The following is a 17,457-nucleotide window of genomic DNA, read 5'->3' as shown; positions in this document are numbered from 1 at the left end:
GGAGCTCCAATGAGATAAATATCATCCGAGGTGCCATTAGAGCTAAATGGGAGCCCCATGTGTCCCTCATAAATCCGGTTTTGTTGACGGAAGGTCATAGAAGCAGCGCGAACTTTAAAGCTTCTTACCCAGAGGCTTTTCTTTTTCTCAATTGTCAAATAATCAAAGGGTGCAAGCACCAATAAGTGCAAATATCTTTTATCATAAAAAGTTAGGACTGCTGGCAGCATTGCAAACGAAGTCTTTAGGTAGTCTATAATTAGAACCATTACCAACATTTATTCTTCAACTGTTTTATGTCTGCTTTAAGAATCCACATTCAATTTGGTGCTTGTGTATGCGCTCTTTCTTTTAAGTTTTGTAGACTTTTACCATGATGTGCATGTGGCGAGCATTGTTAACAGATCAGCATAAATTCAATAGCAAGCTCGATACAAAAGTTTTCGCAGTCAGTCTTTGTATACTAGGAAAGATCCAAAAATATTAGGAGAGACGTTTTCAGCAAGATTTCACATTTCTGTCTATTGGCTTCACAATATTGTCATCTCCTCCTTAGAATTTGAAGAATCACACTCTTTGACAACTTTTTGATGCCATGATTATGGAAGTAATCATGTGATGCACATCGCCCTTTGGGTTTCAACAACTGGTTTTCATTCCATCTCTCAAGCTTAATAACAATGCTAAGCTATTACTGAGAAGGAGACAGTTCTATATAGATCTGTCATGTAGATAAGTGCAGCTAAAATAAATTCAAAGAAAATATTCCTTCGTATAAGCTCATGATGGAGTACACAACTACCAAGCCAAAAAATCAACAGACTTAAATTATGATGGGTTCAAAACAAAATATTTCACAATGACTCGGGTTCAATCACTGCCGACCAAGCACATCTACGTTTACCCAGAAATATCCCCAAACAGGTGTAAATCTGGTTTCCATGCGAGCGACCGCATAAAATAACTCCATCGAAGCCGGTCCTGATGAGAGTTTGGGGCGGGCGAACTTCCCCGAACCCGACCCTCGTGCTTCCGTTTCGAAAATGGCTCTCGCCGCCCGCTTCCGGCCTCTCCGCCCTCTATTATTCCTTCGTTTCGTGTCCTCGCCGTCTGAGTCTCCAAGGCAAAAGCAAAGCCCCGAGAAGAAGAATAGAAAGATGGCATCTTGGGCCTGCTCCAAGTGCACCTTCCTCAACCCTGCCTCCCAGAAATACAACTGCCAGATCTGCCTCTTTCCTTCCTTTTCTCCTTCCGCCGCCTCGCCCTCCTCTTCCTCCTCCTCTTCCTCCTCCTCCTCTTCTTTTGCTTTCCGATGGTCTTGCCGTGCCTGTACCTTCTCCAACCCCTCCGGCGCTGCCTCCTGCGAGATGTGTGGTGGCACCAGGTCCGCGCCATCTTCCGTGTTTCTTGACTTGGATCTTGAGCCCGATGAACTCTCCAACCCCTCCATCGGCTCCGTCTTCCTCCCCCTCCAGCGCTGCGGCAGCAAGCGTCGAGGACCGGCGCCTGGTGGATCCGACCGCCGCGACGAAAAGGCAGCGAGGAAGGATGTGGTGCCCTCCCCGGTCTCAGGTTGGGTCTCGTGCCCCTTTTCCTTTTCTTTTTGTCTTTCCTGTGCCTGGATCCGTTATAGATGAAGTTTTGCTTGAGATTCGCTGAGCATTGCTTTTAGGTTTTCATGTATGTTTCCTGCTGTTTGGCTGCCAAGATAAGGGTTTGGGGAAAATGGGGATGAATATTCCTTTGATTTCTGATAAAATTAGGGTCTTCACGAAGGACAGAATAGTCTCAACTCTCAATTGCTCCTATATAACTTGTTTATTGACAAAAGTTCTTGTGTTCTTTTGGATTCAAAATTCTCCGAGCTCTCTTTTACGGTTTCCATTGTCTTCTTACAGTTTTATGGTTTCTGTCTTGCATCCAATTTTATTTTGCCAGTATTCTTATGGCCTTCAGGCTTCATGATTTTCTGCATCATTAAACTTTTCTCCTTATTTTCGTTCATTTTCATTTTGTTTACACCTTGTTTACTCGAGATAGAGTTGTAGAAACAAATTTTGTAGTTGTCTATCTCTCAACTCTCTCATGTTCTCCAAGCCTTGATTTCTACAATTGCATACTTTATTTGTTGATCGCCATGCTTATTCATGAGTTTGTAAGGTAGTATTTCATAATTGAAAGAGAGGCTTAGCTAAAGCATGTCTACTATACTTAATGTTCTAGAACATTTGAAAGGAAGGGGAAAAATCATTTGGTTTTGTAAATAGAAAATTCATGGCACCAATTTCTTAAATGCTAGATCTTTCTAGATCTTTCATTAGCTATAATTCTGAATAATTTTGAAGTACTCCAGTTTTTCTTCGTAAGAGAAAAATAAAGGAACAAAGGCAATCCTTTTCAAGCAGTCTATTAAATCTTTTCTCCTCACGCATTTACTATTCCTTTGCTCATAGCTGATGGACAAAATGGAGTCATAATAAAGAGGTTGGAAGTGTGATTGTTTCCTTTTCTTTGTACAAGATATCAGCTCAGATGCATTGAGTGCGTCGGCTGGTTATTGAAGAATTCTTTCATTCTATATTGTTATATGATGGATCTATTGATTGAGAATTTCTTTTGATACAATTTATGAAGAAATACAATTATGCGGTCAGAGATATTTTTTTCTGCTGCAAACCTGAATCTTAAGGAAAATGTTTAGAACATGATATTAGGCATTTGCACTGTCACTAGCCTTGGTCTCTATCCTCCATGGTGGAACACAATTCAGACAGGATTTTCTGTATACATGTTGAAACCATGATCTTCTTCTTGGCATGTAAAATATTGAAAATCGGGCGGGCAGGAGTGAAGATATGGCAGTTCAATTAGTTGTTTCCCGGCTAAATAGTTCTTCTTTTAATATATTTATTTGGGAGATTAGCAGACCTGCTAAATTTGAATCCTTTTGTGCCCTGTACTACAGAGAATGCTGATCTCATTTCAAACACAAGTGTGTTAAAGATTTTGAGCTATAATGTTTGGTTCCGTGAAGACCTTGAAGTGTCCAGAAGAATGGAATCCCTTGGCAACCTTATTCAGCAACATTCACCTGATTTCATTTGCTTTCAGGTCTGTCTTACATTAGGTGTGTTTTATCCTAACATGTGTCATTACAGCAGCAGTATTCATTTATAGCCATGAATAACATTGTGCAGGAGGTCACACCAAATATTTATGGAATTTTTCAAAATGCAAACTGGTGGAAAGAATATAAATGTTCAGTGGCACAGAAGGTGGCAGCTGAGAGACCTTATTTCTGCATGCAGGTTTGCTTGCCATATTGATCCTGCAGAAATGTCATTCTAGCCAACTGGCATGTCATCATCCAAAAAAAAGAAAAGAAAAAGCCCATTGGCATAGCATAAATGTCTTTTCTTTTATTCATTCCTCCATCTATCTTTGACCTTATTCAGTAAATTGGTCTCTTGAGTGTATGCTTGTTTAGTCAAGAACATATGATATAATCGGTTCTCAGTTTATTTGCATATTCTTATACTAATATTGGAATATGAGAAAGGAGCAAAAATATGCACATTTACTACTATCTGTCTCATTGTTGATTGTACTCTTTGAAGACTAACTTATGATGTTTCCCCACACCATGACTTGCAGGATGCACTAACTCATTTCTTTATGAAGTATGAAGCTTTATCATACAAATTCGAAGCTCTAAACGTGCATACATGCATAAACATGCAAACAAATTAAGTTTAGAATTGCTAGTAAGAACTCAAACTTGGAAAAGTTTGATGTATAGAACATGTATAGAACTGGATCTTCATAATGGCTAGCTCCCCATATGTTGCATATCTGATTTCTATATTTGTTCTGCATTTATCTCTTCGCCAGTTGCTTTTATGTTTGTGAATATTTAGTTATTTCTTTTTCATTTGTGAAACGTCATTTTCGTCAACATGCTGTTTGCATCAAATTATGTGGTCATTTTTCTGTTAGCATTATCCTTTCTTTGTTCTAAATTCATTTTATTCTTTCTTTTAGCATTTTATTTTCTGCGAGAATTCTTTGGTTCTTCTTGAATTTCTCTGAGAAGAATCTTGAAAGATGATAGTTGGGTCAGTGTATTCTTATTCACCAATAATGCCTATCAAGCATTACCTGTTACAACCTCAAGGGATATCTGTTGTAGTCCTTGCAATTCCGTCAGGCCGTCATGTTTCACGCTTAACATTCTTCATTGCTGTTTCATTTGTGAAGAGAATTATTTTTAAAATATCTAAAGAAAAATTCTGGTCTGAATTTACCACAGATGAGTAGATTGCCTGTGAAAGCATTCAGATGTAAACCATTCACCAATTCCATAATGGGAAGAGAGTTATGTTTAGCTGATATTGATGCTGGAGGAGGCATGAAGTTGGTCATTGCTACAAGCCATCTTGAGAGTCCCTGTCCTGCCCCTCCCCGATGGGATCAGATGTACAGCAAGGAACGTGTAGCTCAGGCAAAAGAGTTCCTCAATCTTCTCAAAGACTCGCCCAATGTTATATTTGGAGGTGACATGAACTGGGATGACAAGTTGGATGGTGCTTTTCCTCTTCCTGATGGGTGGATTGATGCTTGGATGGAGTTAAGGCCTGGAGAAAGTGGTTGGACATACGACACTAAAGCCAATCAGATGTTATCAGGCAACCGGACATTGCAAAAGAGACTAGATCGGTTCATTTGCAGCTTGCAGGACTTTAAGCTTAATAGCATCCAAATGGTTGGGATGGAGGCTATACCAGGGCTTACCTATTGTAAAGAGAAAAAGGTTAAGAAAGAGTTCCAGAAGCTGGTGCTTCCTGTTTTGCCTAGTGATCACTATGGTCTGCTCTTAAATATCTCCCGCTTGTGACATTTTAAGAATGCCAAGCTACGGAATTTGCTGAGGCTGCTAGTTTGATGCAATGATGTGCAGCATTTTGTTATGTGCACTGTTTTTCCCCCTTCTTTCTTATCGTTATCAGACTAGGTGAAAAACAGATAGGATGAATTGTGGATAATCCTGTTACTTCAATTATGGAAGTGGACATTTTGGGTGGAATTCTAGTCGATGTTGACATTCTGTAATTAACCATACAAATTTACAGTGTTCTTCTGTCACAATGATACTACCTTGGCAAAGATAACTACATTGTCTTGCAAAACAAATTCACCTTTTAAAGTGCTGTAATGGATGACTTGAACTTCAAGCAAAAATCTATGTTTTCCTAGGTGTCTAGGTGGAGATCTAATTAAACGATTTTACAAGACAATTCAACCAACATATAAATCAAATAACTAAGTTCTTACTAAATCCCTGTGGTCAGGCTTGCAGACTTCCGCGGCAGTCTATTTGGCAGTTTGCGCTTTCATTGAGAAGTTCAAATGGCTTCTATAACTCCTTGCATGCATCTTATAATCTTTTAGCTGCTGTTGGATTACCTTTTCTTTCTATTGACAAAAATTGTGCATTGCAATTTTGGTGGCTTGTGAAGTTTAGTTTTGCACACTCAACACATGCTTACAGAAGACTTAATTGATAAAGCAATAAATACACGATGAATAAAATAAAAGCTCGTTAATGAATAGAAATAAGTTCTTTAGAATTGCCGGTCTCCTTGTTTATTTTTTTTCTTTTTTGAGGGTGGGGGTGGCAAGAAAAAGCGTGAGCCACATGTCAGCAGTCCGAGAAACCTTAAGAGGAGCTTGATGAGGCATAATTGGCCAGCCAATCCATTGCCCAATTTCCTTTAACAGTATATAAGTCGAGATGTGCCTGGGGGTACCGCTGGGAGAAGAAACGAGCCAAAGACGGTCACACTGGATAACAGTTGTTTTGTCCCCTTCAATCCATAGCGATTGTCCACCAAGGTGATCTGAAACATAGTTGGTGCCATTCCAAACAACTATTAATTATGTGAGGGCCCATACTGGCGTGTGTTTAGTCCTACATCGGTTATTCGCCGAGAAAATTTTGAGTACTTATACGAGATCAAGGAACCTAAATAATATCTTTCGGCTAGCTATTTTGGGGGAGATTCTGAGTTGTGACAAATGGTATCAGAGCGAACTCGGCCCATAGCCTATATGGACTAGGAGACATTGCAGCCGGATTTATGGAGGCTGACCATGGGCCTATCGTGGTGTTTGCGATTAGATTTGAATGGATTTGAACCCTTTAGCCTGACGAGAACGTCAGGGTTTGAACAGGGGAAGTATGTGAGGATCCATACTGGCGTGTGTTTAGTCCCACATCGGTTATTCGCCGAGGAGATCTTGGGTACTCATACGGATCAAATAACCCAAATAATACCTTCCGGCTAACCATTTTGGATGAGATCTTGAGTTGTGATAAATTAGCTCTCTATTTTTCATGGAGGATTTCTATATTTGTCTAAAGGGATGCAACAAAATTTCTTAAAGAGAACATCTCCATAAATTGTTGGTATCATTGACTCTCTTTAGTGCATTCGCTTACTCTCATGCTCTTTCTAAGTACTAATCTTTGTTACCCTTCTCTTCATTCAATAGGGGCTTTTCTTGCCAATAATTGCCAATAAATAAACGGGAAGTGGCACTTCCAACCATTTGCACGACAATGCTATTTCCGTTGTGTATCTTCATGCAGGATTTCTTCCTGCCTGAAGGCTGTCAATCCAATAACTAACCCATTTCATCCTTTTCCGATTGGAGCAGCCGTTATTATAGTTCCGTTATTTCAAGTTTTTAAAAATTATAAAAATTGAGACATGACGTGTATCTGAGATTATTATTATTTATTTTTAAATTTATTTTTATTTATAAGAAAATAGAAACTAAGTAATTTATTTTTTACTATTTTTAAAATAAAAATTTATATTTTTACCACCATCATTGGCACCACCTCTATATTATTGTCATTGCTGTCAACGCCACCATTGTCTCGACCGCTACAATTGCCGCCATAGTCACCACTGTCTCCATCACTATTACTGCTATTTACTTCACTACCACCATGACCACCACCGCTATAACTGCGGTCGCCGATAACCACACCATCTTCACTATACTACACTATCTTCATAGCTTTTTCCAAACCACCTCACCACTATTATTGCTACTATTACTATATCATCACTAACTTCATCACCACTACCGTCGTCACCACATTGGTAACATTCTTATTTCCACCATCGCAATCACCACCGTCTCCATCATTATTACTGCTATTTACTCCACTACCGCTATGAGTACAACTGCTATAACTGAGGTCGCCGCTAACCACACCATCTTCACTATACTACCACTATCTTCATAGCCTTTGCCAAACCATCTCACCACTATTATTGCTACTATTACTATATCATCACTAACTTCATCACCACTACCGTCATCACCACATTGGTAGCATTCTTATTGCTGCCATCGTAATCACCACCGTCTCCATCCCTATTACTGCTATTTACTCCACTACCACCATGACCACCACCATTATAACTACGGCCGCTAACCATACCATCTTCACTAAACTACCACTATCTTCATAGCCTTTGCCAAACCACCTCACCACTATTATTGCGGCTATTACTATATCATCACTAACTTCATCGCCACTACCGTCATCACCACATTGGTAGCATTCTTATTGTCGCCGCCGCCACCACCACTACTGCTATAATTTCCATTGTCTTTACCACCATTACCACTACATCGATCACCATCATTTTATTTATATTTATATAAATAATTAATTATACCAAACATATTTTTATTTTTAATTTTTTTAAAAAATAAATTTTTAAAATTTTAAAAAATAAAAAAATTTGATGATGATGCGAAACTATACCTTTGTACGCCAGCCTTTAGGGGTGGCAATCGGGTCGGGTCAGATATAAACGGGTCGGGTCAGATGCAGGTCGGGTCAGAAAATTATAAACCTGAAACCGACCTGTTTATTAAACAGGTCAAGAAAATTACAACATGAACCGACCTATTTATTGAACGGGTAACCCGACTCGATCCGTTTAATAAAAAAAAATTTGGGGGCTCTCATCTCGTTCTCCATGGCCTATGCAAAATTTCAAATCCCTCTCTATAGCCGGGCAGCAGGCCCTACTCTCTTCCTCCCATGATCCCATCCTTCTGCAAACCCCCACTCGAGCCACTCCCCATGGAAGAAGATGATGATCTCTAGTAGCAGTACCTCGAGATCGATGACGACTCCTCCGGCGGAGGGCCCAACTTCCAGCATCTCTCCTCCTCCCCCTCCTCCTAAGGGCTGGGCTTTGAGGGGTTCGATGGATCCGACGACCTAAACCGAAGGAGGAGAATGGAAACCCAACGAAGGTGGAGAAAACGTATCTTGAGGAGTTGCAGAACTCGTACCTTCTCATCGCCGCCGCCGTCGACGTCGGAACCCTAACCTTAAGCCGCTAGGATGGGCTCGTGGTCTTGAGGGCCGAAAAAGGAGAACAAAGAGAGGGGAGGGCTCGAAACCCTAATCCTAGCCCCCACTGCCGCCCTCGTGCTCTCGGATTCCCCCCCCCCCCCCCTCCGAGAGGTTGTCAAACTCCCGGTATCCTTCATCTCTGGCGTCCTCCCCGCCGCTCGATTTCAGGTCGGTGGCATCCGGAGGCGTCGCGGGGGTTGTCGGGGCTGAGGATGGTGAGGGGATGGGTCTTGGAGCGAGGCTTCCAGGGGTCTTTGGATGGCAGGAGGTGGCGGGGGTGATCGCCGACTAAGGAGGAGGAGATCTTCCACTACTTGCGGTAGAGGTGGGGCTCGGAGGGGGTGGAGATCTTCGGCCTTGGAGATGGAGCTTTGGGTAGAGTCGTAGAGAGGAAGGTGAAATGGGGAAACAAAAACAAGAAGGAACTGTGGTCCCAGACATGAAAACAAGAATTATAAACTATTTAAAATGACTCCCAGACTCCTTGTAAACAAAAAAAAAAAAAAAAACTGTGGACATCAAATTATAAACAGGTTAAATGGTAAAATAGGTCAGACATGTAAAACTCGTATCCGATCCAATTAATAAATAAGTTAAACGGATCAACCTGTTTATGATCCGAACCTGTTTAGGCCTAATCCAAATCTGTTTATGGTGGGTCAAATATGGCTCGGTTTGGCGGTTCAGGTTATATTTTGCCACTCCTACTTTTTAGAAAGGAAGGAGGAATACTGTATGCTACTGTGCTAGCCGTCCTAGGTCCGAACCGCTACCAAACTTTGGTAGGGTTACCGGATGAACGACGTTAAGCTGCGCCCGCACCGCTTCTTTAGGCTAAACCACGGCCGTATAAGCTCGCCGCCAGCCCAACTGCATTGTTGAACCGAACCGAACCGAACCCACGGAACCGCGCCACGTTGGGAAGGTAGAAAGCCCAATCGTTCTTCAAGCACACCACAAAACACGAGATAGTCCGTTCGGACAGATCAAAACACGCCACGCTCGATCACCCGATGGTACTGCCGTTACGTGTCAAGGTTTGCATCTCGTTCATGGTGTCACGGCGTTCTTCGTGGTTCAGCTGATTGATGCACCCACTCCCCCTCGTGCCGCTAGAGTGCTTCCTGGCTTCCTGCTTTTTGACTCCAGGTCGCCGATAGCATCTCCCTGCCTGCGAATTTGTGAAAGGGAGACAAAGAAGAAGAAGAAGGAGAAGAATAAGAAGGAGGAGGAGGAGGAGGATGGGCAACGCCGAGAGCTCTTCCGAGTTTCCTTCTCGTGAGCCCGGCGAAAGCCGCCAGAGTCGGAACAAGAAATCGGATGAGGGAGAAGAGCAGCAGTCCTCGGCAGCGGGCACGGCGCTGAAGGTGGGTGCGGCGGTGGCAGCTGGCACCGCCCTCTTGGCGCTGGGAGCGTGGAGCGCCTCGTCGTCGTCGTCGTCGTCGTCTTCGGGCTCCGGTGATCGCCGTGACATAACGATGGAGAGGTTAGACACCGGAGGCAGCCGCTGTGACAGTGGTCATACTCATCTCCAAGGTTCTTCCCGATGTCCTGCCGAGCCGAGTCCCTTTTCCTATCACCTGGGTAGGTCACTATTTCACGAGGGCTTACATCATGACCTGCTGCAGTTTCACTTCACCTAACAGAACTCGATGGCTGTTGCAGGAGATGGTAATCGGAATCTTTCCTCGAGAATGATAAAAATCATGAGTTATAATATCTGGTTTCGTGAAGATGTGCAAGTCCATGGCAGGATGCAAGCAATTGGCCGCCTTGTACAGCAGCACTGCCCGGATCTGATTTTCTTTCAGGCATGACACTTTTTGCCATAAAAAAATTTCTTCTCCAAACGCTTACTGTGAATAGAAGTAATAAGTTCCATCTTGCAGGAGGTCACACCAACTATCTATGGTGTTGCTGGAAATTGGACCCGGGGGCCGCCGCGAAGCCGGAGAAGGAGGAGCTCCGCTGCTACAGGGGGCGGACGGCGGTGCGCCGGCCGGCTGCGTCCTCCACCGCGGGGGGCGTGGGAGCGTCCGAGGAGGGGAGTGCGTCCAGTCCTATCATGTCCTGCAAAAAAGCCGGTGGCCGGGCTCCCCGGCGCCGGCCCTCCGATGCCTAAGTCAGAGGGGGCAAGTATGTGGAGCGAGCGGGGAGGAGAGTCTGTGGAGAAGACACAGAGGATATTTGGATAAGATCAAGAAGAGGAAAGGGATGATGTCATCAATTGTGTCTGTGCTTCCTCCCCGCTCCGTCCCGGAGGGTTCCGTCCGGGGATCTGTTTTTTCCCCCCCTTCCTCTTCCCCCCAGGCTTCCTTTTATAAAAGGATTTGGTTACCTGGGAGGTGACAGGAGGTTTGTCCTGTTCTGTGATAATTGGGCACGATTTAGCCCATTAATGGCGTAGTGGAGAACGGGACCGGATCAGACCGGAATCAGGGAGTTGTCACGGTCGATCGGACCTGTTGGAGTGGTTGAACCGCCGGCTGTGGTGGGCCTGGGGTCCGTGGATGGTAAGTGCATTTATTGCCGAATGAACCGGCGGTCAGGGAGAGCCATACGTTCTGATGGTTCAGTGATCCGGAGATCGTCTTGGGCCGTGTTCATTAAATGACTGAGTGCATCGGAGACTTGAGAGAGTCTCGTGCATTAATGGCAGGTCGTGCCGAACGCCTGCGGAGATCGTATGCCTTGATGGCTTGGAGATAGTGGCAGGTTATAGTGGGGTTGTCAGGTCCCTTAGGCTTTAGGCGGGGGTTGAACATTTGGTAAAGGCATCGGCTCGGCAAGGATGCCGAGCCGAGCTGGTCGCCCAATGGGGCGCCCTGTGGCGGGGCTGCTTTGAGTACTCCTGGTCGGCGCCCTTTAGTCTCGGCCTTCTGGCCTCGGCTCTCTGGCCTCGGCTCTCTGTGCTCGGCCTGCTGTGCTCGGCCTTCTGTGCTCGGCCTGCTGTGCTCGGCCTATGAGCTCGATCACTTGGACGAGCTCGAGAGCGGAAGAGCTCCATCACTTAGGATGAGCTCGAGAGCGGAAGAGCTCCATCACTTAGGATGAGCTCGAGAGCGGAAGAGCTCCATCACTTAGGATGAGCTCGAGCTTGCTGATGGATTTGGGTGCTATAATTACATTTGTGGGGTGGTCCATTTTTCCACCAACACTACCCCCCGACTTCCGAGTCCGAGCTGCTTTTTGGCTCGGGCGAAGGAAGTAGTTCAGTCATCGATCGTCCTGGTGCTGTGAGCGTTCTTACACCAAGGCGACTGAAGACGCTTTTTCTGCTCGGAGTCCGTTCTTTGGGGACGTCGGCAGAGAAGAGTCCAAGAATAAAATAATGTAAAGACATTAAATGAATGGGTACCTTGTACCGTGTGCGTCCTTGCGCTGAGGCGACTGAAGACGCTTCTCTGCTCGGACTCCGTTCTTTGGGGACGTCGGCAGAGAAATCCAAAAATAGACAATATGGAGATATTAACGTAGAAACATCAAGTAAATGGGTACCTTGTACCGTGTGCGTCCTTGCGCCGAGGCGACTGAAGACGCTTCTCTGCTCGGACTCCGTTCTTTGGGGACGTCGGCAGAGAAATCCAAAAATAGACAATATGGAGACATTAACGTAGAAACATTTAAGTAAATGGGTACCTTGTACCGTGTGCGTCCTTGCGCCGAGGCGACTGAAGACGCTTCTCTGCTCGGACTCCGTTCTTTGGGGACGTCGGCAGAGAAATCCAAAAATAGAAGAGCGAGCCGAGCTCGTTGGCTGAAGCCGATGGAGCACGAGCCGAGCTCGTCCGGTCAGAGAGGACCGCTAACTCATAGCCGATGGAGCACGAGCCGAGCTCGTCCGGTCAGAGAGGACCGCTAACTCATATCCCGACGTCTCGGGCGTCCCTATAGCCGGGGCATCCCGACGTCTCGGGGCATCCTGACCGTGGTCAGGGTAGGAGCACGAGCCGAGCTCGTCCGGTCAGAGAGGACCGCTAACTCATAGCCGATGGAGCACGAGCCGAGCTCGTCCGGTCAGAGAGGACCGCTAACTCATAGCCGATGGAGCACGAGCCGAGCTCGTCCGGTCAGAGAGGACCGCTAACTCATATCCCGACGTCTCGGGCGTCCCTATAGCCGGGGCATCCCGACGTCTCGGGGCATCCCGACGGATCGGGGCATCCCGACGTCTCGGGGCATCCTGACCGTGGTCAGGGTAGGAGCACGAGCCGAGCTCGTTGGCTAACCTGAAAATAGATAAAATATTGAATTTATTTGAAGCCAAAGTGGCGTCCTGTACCTTTTGGAGATATTTTGATAGCTCTCGAGCTTCGAAGTCCCTCAGGACTTGGTTCGGCACCGGCCTTCTTTGGCTTGATTTTTTAGGTGTTTTGCGCTCGGGTTTCTGAGCTCGGTCTGCATGAGCTCGGCGGGGGCTTCAGTGATGGCGACGCTCTGAAAGGGGAGCAATGTTGCGGGCGCCGTCCCAAGGACTTACGCCCGTAAGGAGGGAGTACATGCTGGTTTCTTGCTTGCTGCCGGAAGACAGAAGACTTGGAAGGATAATGGGATTTAATGGGGCTGTACCCTTTGTCACAGAGGCTTACAATCCCATTTTAAAGCTCCATAACTCTCCTTCTCCAGACCTCAGCTTTTATTTCTCTTTCCCCCCAACTCGTTGACGTGAGACTTGGACTACTACTTCTCACTGGTTGCCCCCACATACGTCGTTGCAGCGGGAGCCATGCCTGATTCGAGATGGCTCGGGAATCAGGAGAAAGTTTCTTCCTCTGCTTAACATGATTCCGTGGAGGCGGCACAGGAGGGGCCTCCACTTGTTGCAGGCTTTGGGCTGCAAATAGCTAGCGCTTGGACTTGCTGCACAAGCGCATCGAAGTGCTCGAGTTGGACTTGTGGAACTTGATCTACCGGAGATCTTGATGGTGAATTTTGGACTGAGCGTTTGGGACTTGGAGCATGATACTCGAAGGGGAAACCCGCTTGTAGGGGGCTCCGGTTGAACTGGAACCGGAGGAGGCGGTGCCGTTGGGATGCCCCTGGGTTGCAAGCTTTGGACAGCGGTAGCCAAGGCTTGCACTTGTTGCACCAGGGCATCAAACTGCTCCGGCCGAACTTGATGAACTGACTCAGCCGGAGGTGGTGAGTTTCGGACGGAGTGCTCAGGACTGGGTGGAGGACGTCGAGAGGCGTTGGAGGCCCCTTTGCTTCTAAGCTTCATGGCAGCAAACTCGGGCCCTTCCTCTAGCGCCAACTGTTGCTGGAAATTGGACCCGGGGGCCGCCGCGAAGCCGGAGAAGGAGGAGCTCCGCTGCTACAGGGGGCGGACGGCGGTGCGCCGGCCGGCTGCGTCCTCCACCGCGGGGGGCGTGGGAGCGTCCGAGGAGGGGAGTGCGTCCAGTCCTGTCCTGTCCTGCAAAAAAGCCGGTGGCCGGGCTCCCCGGCGCCGGCCCTCCGATGCCTAAGTCAGAGGGGGCAAGTATGTGGAGCGAGCGGGGAGGAGAGTCTGTGGAGAAGACACAGAGGATATTTGGATAAGATCAAGAAGAGGAAAGGGATGATGTCATCAATTGTGTCTGTGCTTCCTCCCCGCTCCGTCCCGGAGGGTTCCGTCCGGGGATCTGTTTTTTCCCCCCTTCCTCTTCCCCCCAGGCTTCCTTTTATAAAAGGATTTGGTTACCTGGGAGGTGACAGGAGGTTTGTCCTGTTCTGTGATAATTGGGCACGATTTAGCCCATTAATGGCGTAGTGGAGAACGGGACCGGATCAGACCGGAATCAGGGAGTTGTCACGGTCGATCGGACCTGTTGGAGTGGTTGAACCGCCGGCTGTGGTGGGCCTGGGGTCCGTGGATGGTAAGTGCATTTATTGCCGAATGAACCGGCGGTCAGGGAGAGCCATACGTTCTGATGGTTCAGTGATCCGGAGATCGTCTTGGGCCGTGTTCATTAAATGACTGAGTGCATCGGAGACTTGAGAGAGTCTCGTGCATTAATGGCAGGTCGTGCCGAACGCCTGCGGAGATCGTATGCCTTGATGGCTTGGAGATAGTGGCAGGTTATAGTGGGGTTGTCAGGTCCCTTAGGCTTTAGGCGGGGGTTGAACATTTGGTAAAGGCATCGGCTCGGCAAGGATGCCGAGCCGAGCTGGTCGCCCAATGGGGCGCCCTGTGGCGGGGCTGCTTTGAGTACTCCTGGTCGGCGCCCTTTAGTCTCAGCCTTCTGGCCTCGGCTCTCTGTGCTCGGCCTGCTGTGCTCGGCCTGCTGTGCTCGGCCTTCTGTGCTCGGCCTGCTGTGCTCGGCCTATGAGCTCGATCACTTGGACGAGCTCGAGAGCGGAAGAGCTCCATCACTTAGGATGAGCTCGAGAGCGGAAGAGCTCCATCACTTAGGATGAGCTCGAGAGCGGAAGAGCCCGATCACTTAGGATGAGCTCGAGAGCGGAAGAGCTCCATCACTTAGGATGAGCTCGAGAGCGGAAGAGCTCCATCACTTAGGATGAGCTCGAGAGCGGAAGAGCCCGATCACTTAGGATGAGCTCGAGAGCGGAAGAGCTCCATCACTTAGGATGAGCTTGAGCTTGCTGATGGATTTGGGTGCTATAATTACATTTGTGGGGTGGTCCATTTTTTCACCAACATATGGAATCTTCCAAAGCTTTGAATGGTGGAAAGATTATAATTGTTCAGTTCCACCGGAAAGGGCAACTAGAAAATATTTCTGCATGATGGTACGTACTATCCTATTCAGCTCTTCCTTCTCATATCCATTAAGTTGGCGTACCATCAAAGACTCGTTCTTTTCATTACATATTAAAATCTATTATTTTACGTAAAATTCTTTTGCTATTTTAGTTGTCAAGGTTGTAGGTTTATTCCCAAATTTGAATTGCATTTTCTTTGCTCGAGTTGAAAATAAAAGAATAAGAGAAGAAAATTATATTTCTGTCTTGATTTTACAATGTACAAGAGCAGCCTTTATATAGATTAGGAAGCTGGCAAAATTTGATAAGGCCGACTAAGTTTGATACAATCAATCACAAATCAATTAATGTGAAATTTGGTAAGGCCGACCAAGTTTGGCACAATGTCCTACAATAATTCTAGCAGCTCGCATGACCTTCCATAGGAAAATAGAGTATATTTGTTTGTTTGGTTGCTTTCGAGTTGAAACAGCAATCTATGTATATGTACCTCTCTTCCTTATTACTAGCTTGATGAGTGCTGGAACTGTGTTTCCTGATTTTGATTCCACTTGGTGTCTGGAAAAAGTAGAGGAGGGGTTTTATGTGTATTGTGCATGCATGAACATTATTTCGTTCTGCATGCTGTGCACTCAAAAAGTGCAGAATGCCTTCCTGATCTCATATTTGGTATCGATATCGATTGGTTTTTAATAGAGAATAGCTTGCCAATCTAACATTTTGCTCCCCTTTCTTTTCCCCTGTAACACAATTATGAATGTCGGGATGGTTCTCATATTTGTTCAACAAATTGACACATCTTCCCTGTATTTGATGGTCATGGCAAATTTATCCATGTTGGGGCTTTAGGAATTAAAATTTAACAGACTCTGGGAAAATAATAGTCTGACCATTGTAAGGGTTTCCCCTAAGAGAAAGAAGAGACTTTTTAAGTTCAGAAGCCAAAGAAACCCTCTTTATCTAGATTTACCACTTAGAACGGGCATACAATTAATCAAATAACATGCAGTTAAGACAGCTTCTTTTTTACCGGTATTAGGTACCTTCATCTTGGTGAGAAGAGCACGGGTATGATTTCATAAGTTATTTATCTTTCATAAGGTTTTAATGGTTGTAGCAAGCTATTCCACCAATGGCTTATATGCTCCCTCGTGGTCTACATCAGTGCGCTTGACACACAATTATGGATAATTCCCTATTATTGTTATTGTTATTATTATTTTTTTACTTTTTTCTGCTTTGACACTGAGAATAATGTTTAGTGGCAACCTGTTTGCAGTTGAGCAAGTTGCCTGTAAAAAAATTCCAATGCGTGCCCTTTGAGAACTCCACAATGGGAAGAGAACTCTGTTTAGCTTATATAGATGTGGGGATGGGCAATAAACTGATTGCTGCAGCCACCCACCTTGAGAGCCCCACTCCTCCGGAAATGAACAGTGCAGAACGTGTGGCTCAGGCTAAAGAGGCTATCAACCTTCTCAACCATTCTTCAAATGTTGTGTTTGGTGGTGACATGAACTGGGATGAGGGCTCAGATGGGTCTTTTTCTCAATTTGATGGGTGGGCTGATGCCTGGACAGATCTTAGACCTGGCGAAAATGGATGGACTTATGATACCAAGTCCAACCCAATGCTGAAAGGTAACTTCCCGTTGCAGAAGAGATTGGACCGGTTTGTATGCAAATTAGCAGATTTCAGATTGATTGATATAAGTATGATTGGAATGGAGGCGATACCAGGGCTTTTGTACTACAAGAAGAGTAAGGTGCTTCCTGTTTTGCCCAGTGATCATTATGCATTGCTTTTGACCATGCGCCTGGTGTAATAATGGTGGAAAGAACAATGGTAAGTTTCAGAGGATTTGAAGATTCTTGAATATAAAGCAGGGTCGTGGTGGATATCCTTGTATCTATGGCTTGTGTTAGTATCTGAGATAGAATGAGTGCATGGTATCTTGTTTTGGGTGAGTAGAATGGTACTAGAGTAACATGATGGTTGGAACGCATTGTATAAACTGCTGATTATCTTGTCCTGTTACTATTCTATATCCATAAATGACTTCTGTAATGGTGGTTTGCTTTCTCTTGTTCGCGGCTGACTACTTTCTCCTATCTTCAGAAGTTCAGTGGTTGTCGGTAAGGTGTTACCACCGCCATTGAGATGCATTGTAGTTTTATTAATGCGTGTCATTTAAAAATTGTCATATAACTTGATAAATGCCTTTGCTTTTGGAAGCAGTTGGAAATCTTTTAAGATAATGGCCAATCATAATGGCAAACTCTTTATAAGCTGTGATGTTTGCAGAA

General features: G+C 45.6%; 2 protein-coding genes across 2 annotated transcripts; both read left to right on the top strand.

Moving 5' to 3' along the window:
* Positions 1 to 987: 987 nt before the first annotated feature.
* LOC103707197 (uncharacterized) lies at positions 988 to 5,145 on the top strand. The gene is made up of 4 exons (XM_008791600.6): positions 988 to 1,572; positions 2,966 to 3,111; positions 3,198 to 3,308; positions 4,310 to 5,145. Exons 1-4 carry the CDS (start codon positions 1,044 to 1,046, stop codon positions 4,892 to 4,894), a joined length of 1,371 nt encoding a protein of 456 aa, XP_008789822.4. The 5' UTR covers positions 988 to 1,043; the 3' UTR covers positions 4,895 to 5,145.
* Positions 5,146 to 9,532: 4,387 nt separating this feature from the next.
* LOC103707196 (uncharacterized) lies at positions 9,533 to 17,233 on the top strand. The gene is made up of 5 exons (XM_089930579.1): positions 9,533 to 10,033; positions 10,115 to 10,260; positions 10,339 to 10,355; positions 15,088 to 15,178; positions 16,431 to 17,233. The coding sequence occupies exons 1-5, from the start codon at positions 9,691 to 9,693 to the stop codon at positions 16,974 to 16,976; spliced, it is 1,143 nt and encodes a 380-aa protein (XP_089786705.1). The 5' UTR covers positions 9,533 to 9,690; the 3' UTR covers positions 16,977 to 17,233.
* Positions 17,234 to 17,457: the final 224 nt, after the last annotated feature.

This window comes from Phoenix dactylifera, chromosome 1 (genome assembly GCF_051530095.1).
Source record: "Phoenix dactylifera cultivar Ajwa chromosome 1, Ajwa_hap1_PhDact_Kaust_v1.1, whole genome shotgun sequence".
NCBI lineage: Eukaryota > Viridiplantae > Streptophyta > Magnoliopsida > Arecales > Arecaceae > Phoenix > Phoenix dactylifera.
The sequence above is the reverse complement of the archived record's forward strand: the minus strand, read 5'-3'. Positions and strand labels throughout refer to the sequence as shown.

Bases quoted from the DNA above. Each gene is read 5' to 3' on its own strand.
- LOC103707197 (XM_008791600.6), top strand. From the start codon at position 1,044: ATGGCTCTCGCCGCCCGCTTCCGGCCTCTCCGCCCTCTATTATTCCTT. The intron at 3,112-3,197 runs GTCTGTCTTACA...AACATTGTGCAG, and splicing joins CTGATTTCATTTGCTTTCAG to GAGGTCACACCAAATATTTA. The intron at 3,309-4,309 runs GTTTGCTTGCCA...AATTTACCACAG, and splicing joins GACCTTATTTCTGCATGCAG to ATGAGTAGATTGCCTGTGAA.
- LOC103707196 (XM_089930579.1), top strand. From the start codon at position 9,691: ATGGGCAACGCCGAGAGCTCTTCCGAGTTTCCTTCTCGTGAGCCCGGC. The intron at 10,034-10,114 runs GTAGGTCACTAT...TGGCTGTTGCAG, and splicing joins TCCCTTTTCCTATCACCTGG to GAGATGGTAATCGGAATCTT. The intron at 15,179-16,430 runs GTACGTACTATC...ACCTGTTTGCAG, and splicing joins GAAAATATTTCTGCATGATG to TTGAGCAAGTTGCCTGTAAA.